The following is a 13,205-nucleotide window of genomic DNA, read 5'->3' as shown; positions in this document are numbered from 1 at the left end:
GAAAGATCTTTGCGCTTTCATGTAATTTTTTTTTTTTTTTTGAGACAGAGTGTAGTGGTGCGATCTTGGCTCATTACAACCTCCGCCTACTGGGTTCGAGCAATTGTCCTGCCTCAGCCTCCTGAGTAGCTGGGATTACAGGCGTGTGCCACCACACCTGGCTAATTTTTATATTTTTAGTAGAGACAGGTTTCACGATGTAGTTCAAGCTGGTTCTGAATTCCTGACCTTGTGATTCACCCGCCTTGGCCTCCCAAAGTGTTGGGATTACAAGCACGAGCCACCGTGCCCAGTCCTTTTATTTTTATTAAAAAAAAAAAAAAAAAAATTTTTTTTAAGACAGGGTCTTGCTCTGTTGCCCAGGCTGAAGTGCAGTGGTGCGATTATGGCTCTCTACAGCCTCTACCTCCCAGGCTCAAGTAATCCTCCTGCCTCAGCTTCCCAAAGTGCTGGGATTAACAGGTGTGAGCCACCAGGCCTGGCCTCATAAAGCCTTTTTTTTTTTTTGGAGACGGAGTTTTGCTGTTGTTACCTAGAATGGAGTGCAATGGCACAATCTCGGCTCGCCGCAACCTCTGCCTCCTGGGTTCAAGCAATTCTCCTGCCTCAGCCTCCCGAGTAGCTGGGACTACAGGTGTGCACCATCATGCTCAGCTAATTTTTGTATTTTTAGTAGAGACGGGGTTTCACCTTGTTGACCAGGATGGTCTCGATCTCTTGACCTTGTGATCCACCCGCCTCAGCCTCCCAAAGTGCTGGGATTATAGGCGTGAGCCACCATGCCCGGCCTCATAAAGCCTTTTTAAGCCTGGCATGGGCCATAAAACACGCTGTTCTGGGTTGGGCAAGAGAGATGCCACTACAGCCCAGACCCTCCTGTCTGACACACGGGCCTCCCTTCCCCATGAGGACTTCATGAATGTCCTCAAAGGTCACGTGCCTGTTTTGTCAGACTAATTCCCAGGCACAGACATTTCCTACTTCTGTAATGACCAAATGGCATTCATCAGGCTTTGGTGGGAGCCAGGCCTCGAGCGGGGGCAGCCCCCATAATCCACGCAGCCTCCTTGTTTGCTAAGAGGAAGCTGAAGCTTTCAGAAGCAGAGTGGCCTGCCAGGTCCCATAGCCAGGAAGGGCCAGAGACAAAGACGACGTATCTTATTTATAGCTAGCAAGGGGGCTAAGCGCAGTGGCTCACACCTGTAATCCCAGCACTTTAGGAGGCCGAGGCGGGTGGATCACAAGGTCAGGAGATCGAGACCATCCTGGCCAAACGGTGAAACACCATCTCTACTAAAATACAAAAAAATCATGGGGCGTGGTGGTATGTGCCTGTAGTCACAGCTACTTGGGGTGACAGCTGAGGCAGAAGAATCGCTTGAAGCCAGGAGGTACAGGTTGCAGTGAGCTGAAATGATGCCACTGCATACCAGCCTGGCAATAGAGTGAGACTCTGTCTCAAAAAAAGCCAGTAAATGTATCTGTTCAGGCTCCCCCACTGCCCCCCCAGAAACTTTCCACTGTGTGCCACTAAGGAGATGGGGCACTGCCTGGTGGGTCCTCAATCCTGGCACCTCCCACCTGACCCCAATCAACCCCTGGCCTGCCCAGCCTCACCCCAGACGCTGGTGCCCTAGGCCCACCTCCTGTCCATCCTGAGACCTCAGGTCCCCCAGTCCCCAGACATGCACAGGTATTGATAGCTGGTTTTAGGGTCACACAGGCCTGGGCTTAAGTGGCAGCTCTGCCACGTACTTGCTGTGTGACCACGGGCCAGCCATGGAACGTGAAGCCTCAGTTTCCCCATCTGCAGAGTGGGAGTATTGCCCCGTAGGGCCATCCCGTCAGGGCCCTGGGCTGCCTCCTGCTGCCCGCCAGCCCTGCCTGCCCCACCTGCCCCGCCTGCCCCGGGGCCCAGCCTCACCTCCTCTTGTTCCTCCTCACTGTCATCGTCACTTACGACCGGCTTGGCTCGGGACCCTCGGCTCGGCCGCCGCCGGCTGCCCTTCAGCCGGTCCTGTGCCTTCTCCTTCCGGCCAAGCTTGATCTTCACTTTGACAGATCGAGCTGGAGGGGACCAGAAGGAAAAGGGAGCTGTGAGCTCTGGGAACACAGCACCTCTACAGCAAGGGGCATCTGGGAGCTGGGAGGGCTGTGAACAGCTGGGGCCTTGGGGGCTCTCAGACCAGCGTGAACCCTGGCATCCTGAACCCCCGAGGGACTCACACTCAGATTCGGAGCCTTCCTCCTCGCCCTCTTCCTCCTCCTCACTCTCCTCGCCTTCACTGTCATCCTCCTTCTCAATCTTCTGCCTTACGCTGGTGAAGACTGACTGCAGGACGATGGAGTCTTCATAGATCTGGGTGGAGACACCAGGGGCTTGAGTGGATGGGCCCGATGGGAGGGCTGCCTGCCTGGCCCCAGCACCAGCCCTGTTTTGCCCCTGGACAGCTCATCAGTGGCCAGTACGAGTCTCAGTGGGCTGGGGCTTCAGCCCACCCAAGGTGGAGGGCCCTCTCTATAATCGTCCTGCACAGGTACCCCAAAGAGCAACAGGCTTCTGCAGTGCTCCAGGATGAATGCTCAGGCACACTGGTTTGGGACTGGCTGCAGGTGCCTTCCTCTTTCTGGAGAAGGTCTGCAATAACATTAGAAATGCATGCCCCTAGGGCTGGGCGAGGTGGCCCACGCCTGTAATCCCAGCCCAGGCAGGAGGATTAGGAGGTCAAGAGATCAAGAGCCTCCTGGCCAATGGTAAGCATCCTTACCATTTAGTAGAGATGGTAAAACCCCATCTCTACTAAAAATGCAAAAATAGCTGGGTGTGGTGGCAGGTGTCTATAGTCCCAGCTACTCTGGAGGCTGAGGCAGGAGAATCACTTGAACCCAGGAGGTTGAGGTTGCAGTGAGCTGAGATCACTCCAGCATGGGTGACAGAGTAAGACTCCGTGTAAAAAAAAAAAAAAAAAATGCAAGCTCCGTGTGGAAGCCAGCATCTTCCCCAAATTCATCAAAATCAAATCTGTTTTTCTGAGGGGTATTGATCCCAAACACACTAAGAGAACTTTGCCAAGCTGAGGCTGTGTATGTGTGTCAATTCCATCACGGGCAAGAACACATCCATAGCGTTCCTTTGAAGACAGTGTGCCCCAAGGAATTTAAATAAAATTCCAACAGACAGAGGACTCTGTCTACTTCTTCTGTTGTGCCTATCTTTATTTTCTTCAGTAAATACTCATGGTTTTTGTAATTACTAAAATATCCCAAGTTGTTCGAAATTAAAAAAAATTTTTTTGAGACAGGGTCTTGCTATGTTTCCCAGGCTGGTCTTGAACTCCTGGTCTCATGTGATCCTCCTGCCTCAGACTCCCAAAGTGCAGGGATTACAGGCATGAACCACCACACCTTGCAGGAATTGTGTGGTTCTTTTTGGTGGTGGTGGTTTTTTGGTTTTGAGACTGGGTTTCACTCTCGTTGCCCAGGCTGGAGTTCAACAGCATGACCTTGGCTCACCGCAACTTCCGCCTCTGGGACTCGAGCGATTCTCCTGCCTCAGCCTCCCAAGCAGTTGTGATTACAGGTGCCTGCCACCATGCCCAGCTAATTTTTGTATTTTGAGTAAAGATGGGGTTTCACCATGTTGGCCAAGCTGGTCTTGAACTCCTAATTTCAGGTGATCCACCTGCCTTGGCCTCCCAAAGTGCTGGGATTACAGGTGTGAGCCACCACGCCTGGCCAGGGAATTGTTTTTAACCCGTCAATTCAGAAGGGACGGAGAGGTGGGCTGGTTCAAAGCCCAGTTGTGGGAGTGGCCCATCCCCACCCCCAAGCGGTGCCCTTACCAGGGAGCCCTCCAGGTTGAAGGTCTGCGCGTTCTGGCACAGCAGCATGACGTCCTTCTCCAGGTCATTGAGGCTGCGGTACTTGTGGTTGCGGATGCGCTCCTGCAAGGGGTGGGAAGAGCAGGTCTCACCTCTGGACCCCGCCTCCCCTGCTGCAGGCCCTGTTGCGTGCTGGGAACCCTGAGGGCTAGGATTCCTCATGCCTATGAGTTATGTGGCTGAAGCCCCAGCTCACCAGACACAGGAACGGCATGACCAAGGCCCAGCACTTGAGGGAGTGTGACCTCGAAGGAGCAGCCAAAACCAATGGCCCACTGACATCCCTTGGGACACTCCCAACCCCCAAAAGGAACCCCAAAAAGCCCATGAACAGGTCCCTAACCAGGTAGCCCAAGGCCCTGCCCAGGTGGTTTCTGGTCATTATTCCCATACACCACCACACTCAGATGGGGGTGCCCCTGCATCAGACTCCCCCCGGGGCAGAAGCACATCAGGGTTACCTTGATCTTCTTGAAGTCCACGGGCTTGCGGATGAGCTCGTAGTACTCGGGCAGCTCCTTTCGAGAGGGCAGCTGGATGAAGACCTCACTCAGCTGCCGTCCACTGCTGCTGCAAAGCAGAACCAGCGGGCGTCACCTCCAGGCCCGCCCACCCAGGGGCCCCTCACCCCACCTCAGCAGGACCCCACACTGAGAACAGAGAGGATGAGAAATTCAAACTCGGCGCAGGAGCTATTTCTTGCATACCTGCTTTCTGTGGCTTCTGGAATGTTCCCCGGAGACAACCACACACACAGGCCCGTGGTGCATTTGTTTTTGAGACAGGGTCATGCTCTGTTGCTTGGGCTGGAGTGCAGCCTCAAGCCCCTGGGCTCAAGCGAGCTCCTAGCACAGCCTCTTAAGTAGCCAGGACCATCACACACAGCTGAAATTTTTTTTTTTTTTTTTTTACAAACGGGGGTCTCACTATTTTGCCAAGGCTGGTCTCAAACCTCTAGCCTCAAGCAATCCTCCCTCCTAAGCCTTTGAAGGTGCTGGGATTACAGGCAGGAGCCACCGCACCCGGCCTGGGATCCATCTGGATCTCTGCTCTGTCCTCGCTGAAAACTGATCTAACTCCTCCCTCAGCCCCACAGGAAATGCCCTGGTGCACTCAGCACAGCAAGTGGTGGTGAGATGCTGCCAGGCCTCATGCACCTGCTGCTCCCAGCTCTTACCAGGTTATGCCCATACCTGAGCGTGGCTCAGGAGGACACGGTGGGTGGGGAGAGAAGCTCTGAGAGCTGACCTTGTTCTGATGGAGCCCAGTCTGCAGGCTAGGAAAATGAGAATGCATGGCAAATGCACTTTCCTCTCTGCTTTGGCCCAGAGGAAGGGCCTAGCCAGGGAATGTCCCCAAGCAGGGGCAGGCAGATGAAGCCTGAAAGTGGCCAATGGGACTGATGGGAAGGGGGAGCTGAGCTTGGGTCATGACAACTCCGGGTGCCTCATCAGCACCGCTTCTTTCCTTATGTTCTCTTGTTGCCCAGACTGGACTGCAATGGTCTGATCTCGGCTCTCTGCAACCTCCGCCTCCCGGATTCAAGTGATTCTCCTGCCTCAGCCTTCTAAGTAGCTGGGATTACAGACCTGTGCCACCATACAAGGTTAATCTTGTATTTTTAGTAGACGGGGTTTCTACATGTTGGTCAGGTTGTTCTCAAACTGAGTTCAGGTGATTCGCCCGCCTTGGCCTCCCTAAGTGCTGGGATTATGAGCCACCACACTCTGCCCTCCTCATGTTCTTTTCTACAGATGCACCTGCCACCCTGTGGCCCTGGAGAAAGACGTGAATCCCCTTTGAGTCCGACCTGCAGCTCAGGCAGAGCAGGCCTGTACCTACCTCTTCCCTCTCCTAAGCCGGCATGTCCTATCCTCTTCTCCGCAGGATTTCTAAGCAAACAGCTCTCCCCTCGCTTCATGATAGCCGTATCCACCTTATACCTGTTACACCGTAAAGCACAGCAAGAGCTGCCTCTACGCTGTGAAGAGGGACACACAGCATAGGCAAGAGCGACACAGGGGCCCCAACACGATCGTCTCCTCTGTGAAAAGCAGTGCACCATGCAATTTTATTTTAGAAATGCCAGTTGTAGGCTGGGTGCGGTGGCCTATGCCTGAAATCTCAGCACTCTGGAAGGCCAAAGCAGGAGGACTGCTTGAGCCCAGGAGTTTGAGACCACCCTGGGCAATGTGGCAAAAGCCCGTTTCTATTTCAGTGGAGAAAAAAAAAAAAACTATTCTTGTGATACACTCAATTCTCCAAGCAGCAGCTAACAGTGCAGACTCTTGGCTTGAAATGCCCTGCCCTGGGGCCATGGAGGGCTTGCTGCATACTGTGGCCCTTGCCCTGGAGGGCAGCTCCTTATGCAGGAAGTGAGACCCCAGGGCTGTGATACAGCAGAAGGCTTTATAATAGCACCCTGCCACCTTCAACCCCCACCTCCATCAGGCTAATGAGAAACAGCTACAGGCAGCAAAAAACAAGGTGCCCCGGGCGCAGTGGCTCATGCCTGTAATCCTGGTACTTCTAGAGGCCAAGGTGGGTGGATCATGAGGACTGGGGTTCAATACCAGCCTGTCCAACATGGTGAAACCGTGTCTCTATTAAAAATACAAAAATTAGCTGGGCGTGGTGGCAGGAGAATCACTTGAATCCAGGCGGCAGGGGTTGCAGTGAGCTGAGATTGCGTCACTGCACTCCAGCCTGGCTGACATAAAAAACAAAACCAAGATGCAAGAGCGCCCCCTTCCGGACCTTAGGAGAAATTTCATTCTCGATGAATAAAGACCACCCAGCCGCCTGTCCCAGGATTCTGCTCTGGTACATTGTGCCCTGACGGCTCTGTCCTCAAGCTTCGCTGCAGCAGGGGGGGTGCCGAGGGCCTCCTTCACCTCTATATTAAAGAGGGACATGTATGCCGGGCGCGGTGGCTCAAGCCTGTAATCCCAGCACTTTGGGAGGCCGAGGCGGGTGGATCACGAGGTCCAGAGATCGAGACCATCCTGGTCAACATGGTGAAACCCCGTCTCTACTAAAATACAAAAAATTAGCTGGGCATGGTGGCGCATGCCTGTAATCCCAGCTACTCAGGAAGCTGAGGCAGGAGAATTGCCTGAACCCAGGAGGCGGAGGTTGCGGTGAGCCGAGATCGCGCCATTGCACTCCAGCCTGGGTAACAAGAGTGAAACTCCGTCTCAAAAAAAAAAAAAAAAAAAAAAAAAAAAAAAAAAGAGGGACATGTTGCAGCCTCCCTCAGTTGGAATGAAACCCGGAGTCCTCCGGATATGCACCCACTCACCTCTGATGTCAGAGCCCCCACCTCTGCTCCCATGCTCATATCAGGCCCCACAAAGGGGACTGTCCCTCCATGGGAACTTAAGTGCAAGTCTAAAGATCTGCTCCTGTCATGCTTCCCCTAGGGGTGACCCTGAGCCGAGGTTGGCTGCTTCTTGAACTTGGTGATGTTGAAGCACACAGGGGACTCCCCACGCCTGGCCTGGCCTGAGCCCTCCTTGCTGTCCCTGTTGCCAAGTGCAGCAGCAGGTCCCACACCAGCCATGCCCAGTTCCCACGGCTGGGCATGTGGGCTGTGCACACTCAGGAACACGTGTTTGGTTTGCAGTTCTCCTGGGAATTTATCTGGGAGAAGCAGCTCTGGGTCACAGGGTGGGGACATGCTCTGCTTGATAGATACTGAGCCAGTGTGAGCAGTCCTTGTCCTTCCAGCCATTCCACAATGTGGCACTAAGAACGTTTCCTTGTTGTGCAGAGAAGCCAAGCACCGTTTCACAGACTCTTCCAAACAGCTCCTGTTCCCATCTGTTGCCCGTTTCCCTCCCTGGGGCATCCTTTGTTGGACACGTTATTGCAAACACCTGCTCCAGTCTAGGAACTGTTTTTTTCTATCTTTTCTGAGATGGAGTCTTGCTCTGTTGCCAGGCTGGAGTGCAGTGGCATGATCTCGGCTCACTATAACCTCCGCCTCCAGGGTTTAAGGGATTCTCCTGCCTCAGCCTCCTGAGTAGCTGGGATTACAGGCACATGCCACCATGTCCAGCTAATTTTTATATTTTTAGTAGAGACAGGGTTTCACTGTGTTAGCCAGGAAGATCTCAAACTCCTGACCTTGTGATCTACCCGCCTCAGCCTCCTAAAGTGCTGGGATAACAGGCGTGAGCCACCGTTCCGGCCCTTTCTCTCTCCTCTTACAGTCACCCAGGCTGGAGAGCAGTGGTACCCTCCTAGTTCACTGTAGCCTCCAACTCCTGGGCTCAAGAGATCCTACTGCCTCAGCCTCCCAAGTAGCTAGGACTACAGGCACATGCCACAACGCTTGGCTAATTTTAAAAATATTTGGTAGAGATGGGGTCTCAGTATGTTGCCCAGGCTGGTCTCAAACTCCTGGGCTCAAGGGATCCTCCCACATCAGCCTCCCAAAGCGCTGGGATTACAGGTGTGAGTCACTGTGCTCAGCCCAGTGTAAGTATGTTGCAACTGCTCAGTTTTGCCGCTGTTCCTTGAAAGGAACACAGACAATGCAGAAATCGGTGGGCTGTGGCTGCATGCCAACAGAACTTCATTCATCAACACTGAGATAAGATATGGACTGCATTTTCTTTTTCTTTGAGACAGAGTCTCACTCTGTAACACAGGCTGGAGTTCAATGGTGTGATCTTGGCTCATTGCAACCTCCACCTCGTGAGTGGCTGGGACTACAGGCACCCACCACCACGCCTGGCTAATTTTTGTATTTTTAGTAGAAACAGGATTTCGCCATGTTGGCCAGGCTGGTCTGGAACTCCTGGGTTCAAGCGATCCGCCTGCCTTGGCCTCCCAAGGTGCTGGGATTACAGGTGTTAGCCGCCGCACCCGGCCCACAGGGTCTTCAGCGTAGCAGCATCCGCCCTCACTCTCGCAGGTAGGCTGGCGGCGTGCACTTCTGCAACCTGCCTCCTGAGACTGTGTGTTCCAGCAGATCCCCTTCTCCGAGTCATTACAAAGCATACCAAGGGGGGTGCCCCTGACACACATGCGGCCTTGACACTTGGAGGGAGTGCCCCAAATGCCTCAGCCACCAACTGCCAACTGCTATAAAGAACCCAGGAAAGAAGGTACTTACAGGCAATGCACAGCCCCACAAGGCCAAACCCAGCCCGGAGCCCACAGCAAATACTTCTGCACCTGATTTTAAAGTAAAATCTCCTACTTGCAACTTAGTTTCTTCATTCTGGTTTCGATTTTTGGTAGGTTCCTCAATATGGTTGGAGATTTCAAACTAAGGAGAAACGCCCTTGGCCGAGGTGAGCAGCCCAGGGCCCCTGTGAGGTCCATGGTGCTGGCGCAGCCCTGCTCAAGCCCCCAACCTCCCTCCGGCCTCCCAGCCTCTGCATGTACTGTCCTCTCCTCCCAGGGGACGCTGCTCACACCTCCTGTTCTGCTTATGTGGCTTTTCCCACTAGAGCCACCACAAGTCCCTGGAGCACCAGGGCAGCACTCCCCACGTGTTACCACAGAGCACTCCAGCCTGTTCCCACTGCAGCCCTGAGGAGGACATGTGTGTCACTGCACTCTGCGTACACAATGGAAAGCACTGTGGCTGTGACGGCCGGCAGTGCCACACTCCGGGGCCTTGGGAGGAAGGGCCTCGTGGCTGTGAATCTGAGTGCAGAGGGACAGAGTAAAATATTCCCAGACCAGAAAACTGTCCACGTATGATAAGGTCAACACAGAGGTCAGGTCAAACACAATCCCGCCAGTATAAAATACAAGCTAGGGGGTCCTGAGTATCTCCAACGACCAAAGGCAGTACTCGAAAAGATCCACCTGACTGGAAGGGCGCCCCTGCCTCTCCAAAAGGGTCTGGCCCCAACACCGCAGCGGGTGCTCAGCTTATCCATTTCTATCCTCAGGTGTTGCCACCTAGAGGGACAATGTGGCTCCCACCTGCAGCCATGGGCACACTACTCTCCAGCTCGGTGAGGCAGGCTCCCGACTCCTAATCCAGAGGACAATGTCTTTTGAGTAACAACTCTTTGAATTGTTAGAACTCAGGTCTACACAGACACTCATCTCTTTTCAGGCTACATATTTACTCAATTTCCCAAACTGAGCTAAACTAATTAGGGGATTCCAGAAGGCAAGTTAGAAAACAAAAATTCCAGCCAGGTGTGGTGGTGGTACATGCCTGTAATCCCAGCTAGTTGGGAGGCTGAGGCAGGAGAATCACGTGAATCTGGAAGGCGGAGGTTGCAGGGAGCTGAGAGTGTGCCACTGCACTCCAGCCTGGATGACAGAGCAAGACTCCATCTCAAAAAAAAAAAAAAAAATTCCAGTTAAAAGAAATTTCTTTTCTTTTCTTGGAAAGGAGCAATTGAAAGTTGGAGACAAAAAAGTGAGCTGTTCCGCCGTGTCTGACGTTATTCCAAAAAAGTGTGAGCTGTTCCGCCGTGTCTGACGTTATTCCAAAAAAGTGTGAGCTGTTCCGCCGTGTCTGACGTTATTCCACTCAAGGTCTTCTTAGCCTGGTGCAGCTGCGTGAGGCCAAGGAAGGGTCAAGTGACATAAGCACCACCTGCCTGCCACACAGTCAGTGGTATGGAACCTTCCAGGGGTCTGACAGATGTGTCACAAAGAATATAACTTCTAAGGCTGGGTGTGGTGGCTCCCACCTGTAATCCCAGTATTTTGGAAGGCCAAGGGGGGTAGATCACCTGAGGTCAGGAGTTTGAGATCAGTCTGGCCAACATGGTAAGACTCCCGTCTCTATTAAAAAATACAAAAAATTAGCTGTGTGTGGTGGCACACACCTGGAGTCCCAGCTGCTCAGGAGGCTGAGGCAGGAGAATCACTTGAACCTGGGAGGCGGAGGCTGCAGTGAGCCAAGGTCGTGCCACTGCACTCCAGCCTGGGCAACAAGAGTAAAACTCCATCTCTAAAACAGGAATAAGATAAAATAAAAATAAAGGCGGTTCATCTACAATGAAGGGAAAAAAACAGCCTAAGAAGGCCGAGTATACTCAAAATCAGAACCCATCAGCAACGGAACAAGCCCTGATGGAAAAGGACTCATCAGCAACCGAACAAGCCCTGATGGAAAAGGACTGTGTTCCATTATCTGAAGTAGGCTTTAAAAGGTGGATGATAAGAAACTTCTGGGAGTTAAAGGAACTTGTTCTAACCCAATGTAAAGAAACTAAGAACTTGGAAAAAAGGTTCGATGAAATGTTGAAAAGAATAGACAATATAGAGAGAAATACAAATGAACTTAATGGAGTTGAAAAATACAACACGAGAACTTAGTGAAATATGTACAAGCTTAAACAGCCAAATGGATCAAGTAGAAGAAAGGGTATCAGAGGTCGAAGATCAACTTAATGAAACAAAACAACAAGACAAGAATAGAGAAAAAAGGATAAAAAGGAATGAGCAAAGTCTCCAAGAAATATGGGACTATGTGAAAAGACCTAATATACGCTTGATTGGTGTACCTGAATGTGACGGAGAGAATGAAGTCAAGCTGGAAAATACTCTCCAGGACATTATCCAGGAAAATTTTCCTAATTTAGCAAAGCAGGACACTATTCAACCCCAGGCAATACAGAGACCACCACAAAGATATTCCTCAAGAAGACCAACCCCAAGGCACATAATCGTTAGATTCACCAAGATCGAAACGAAGGAGAAAATATTAAGGACAGCCAGAGAGAAAGATCAAGTTACCCATAAAGGGAAGCCTATTAGGCTTACAGCAGATCTCTCAACGGAAACCCTACAAGCTAGAAGAGAGTGGGGGCCAATATTCAATATACTTAATCAACAGAACTTTCAGCCCAGAATTTCATATCCTGCCAATTTAAGCTTTACATTTGAAGGAAAAATAAAATCTTTTAGGAACAAGCAAGTACTCAGAGATTTTATTACCACCAGGCCTGCTTTACAAGAACTTCTAAAAGAAGCATTATACACAGAAAGGAACAACCAGTATGACCCTTTCTAAAAATACACCAAAAAGTAAAGAGCATTAACATAAAGAAGAATTTTTATCAACGAAAGGACAAAATAGCCAGTTAATATCAAACGGCAGCAACCCTAAATTTAAATCGACCAAATCTCCCAATCAAAAGATACAGACAAAATCTAACGGTATATCCAAAGATATACATAGACTCAAAATAAAGGGTTGGAAAAAAAAAAAATGTACCAACCAAATGGAGAGCAAAAATAAATAAATAAAAAGCAGGAGTTGCAATTTTCACATTTGACAAAATAGATTTCAAAGCTACAAGGATACAAGGGTAAAAGGATTAATGTAATAATAAGAGATCTTAACACCCAGATACATAAGACCCATAATGAGATTTAGATTCAACGAGACAGAAAATTGATAACGATATCCGGGACTGGAACTAAGATCCAGAACAAATAAACTTGATAGAGCTCTCCATTTTAAACACACAAAATATACATTATCCACAAAATCTAACAATATATCTAAAGATATACAAAGACTCAAAACAAGGGGATGGAAAAAAACTCACCAACCAAATGGAGAGCAAAAATAAATAAAAAGCAGGAGTTGCAATTCTCACACTTAATAAAATAGATTTCAAAGCTACAAGGATGCAAGGGTAAAAGGATTAATGCAACAATAAGAGATCTTAACACCCAGATACATAAGACACATAATGAGATTTAGATTCAACGAGACAACAAATTGATAACGATATCCAGGACTTGAACTCAGAGCCAGAACAAATAAACACAATAGAGGTCTCCATTTTAAACATATAAAATATGCATTAACCACTTTAAACACTCAAAATATTGATCAGCCATTATTGAAACCCATTTTAGGAATGAAGTAATATTCCTTTTTCCCTCTTTTTCTTTTTTTCCCCTTCTTTTTCTCTCAAAAAAAAAAAAAAAATACCACCCCACCCCAGCACTCCCTACCCCCCAGCAAATAACAGTATATTTTACTTAATTCACTGTGTGAATTAAGTCTTCCCTTCCAGAATATCAGCATCATGAGGGCAGGGACTAAAAAAATTAAAAAAAAAAAAAAAAAGATAATGTAACTTCTAGCCAATGATAAGCAAAAACAAAATTAGTGGCTGGGCACGGTGGCTCACGCCTGTAATCCCATCACTTTGGGAGGCTGAGCTGGGTGGATCACCTGAGGTCAGGAGTTCGAGACCAGCCTGGCCAACATGGTGACACCTCATCTCTATTAAAAAAAAAAAGAAAAAAAATTAGTAACTTCACTTCAGTAAGGTCTGGCTTTTGCCTAGGGCTCCTGGGAATTGATCTCTGAGCCCTTAG

The 13,205-nt window shown here is 50.1% G+C and overlaps 1 protein-coding gene across 19 annotated transcripts in view; it reads right to left on the bottom strand.

The window, feature by feature from the left end:
• SMARCA4 (SWI/SNF related BAF chromatin remodeling complex subunit ATPase 4) overlaps positions 1-13,205 on the bottom strand; it is a 100,305-nt gene that overhangs the window by 751 nt on the left and 86,349 nt on the right. For 12 of the 19 annotated variants that reach the window (XM_078360570.1, XM_035285434.3, XM_078360573.1 and 9 more), the window contains 4 exons: positions 4,343-4,451; positions 3,843-3,944; positions 2,227-2,359; positions 1,925-2,067 (listed from right to left, as the gene is read on the bottom strand). In XM_078360570.1, coding sequence (XP_078216696.1) covers positions 1,925-2,067; positions 2,227-2,359; positions 3,843-3,944; positions 4,343-4,451 — 487 coding nt within the window. The remainder of the gene's footprint in view (positions 1-1,924; positions 2,068-2,226; positions 2,360-3,842; positions 3,945-4,342; positions 4,452-13,205) is intronic. The other 7 variants (XM_078360571.1, XM_078360575.1, XM_078360578.1 and 4 more) reach the window with 1 other exon arrangement.

This window comes from Callithrix jacchus, chromosome 22, assembly GCF_049354715.1.
Source record: "Callithrix jacchus isolate 240 chromosome 22, calJac240_pri, whole genome shotgun sequence".
Taxonomy (NCBI): Eukaryota; Metazoa; Chordata; class Mammalia; order Primates; family Cebidae; genus Callithrix; species Callithrix jacchus.
The sequence above is the reverse complement of the archived record's forward strand: the minus strand, read 5'-3'. Positions and strand labels throughout refer to the sequence as shown.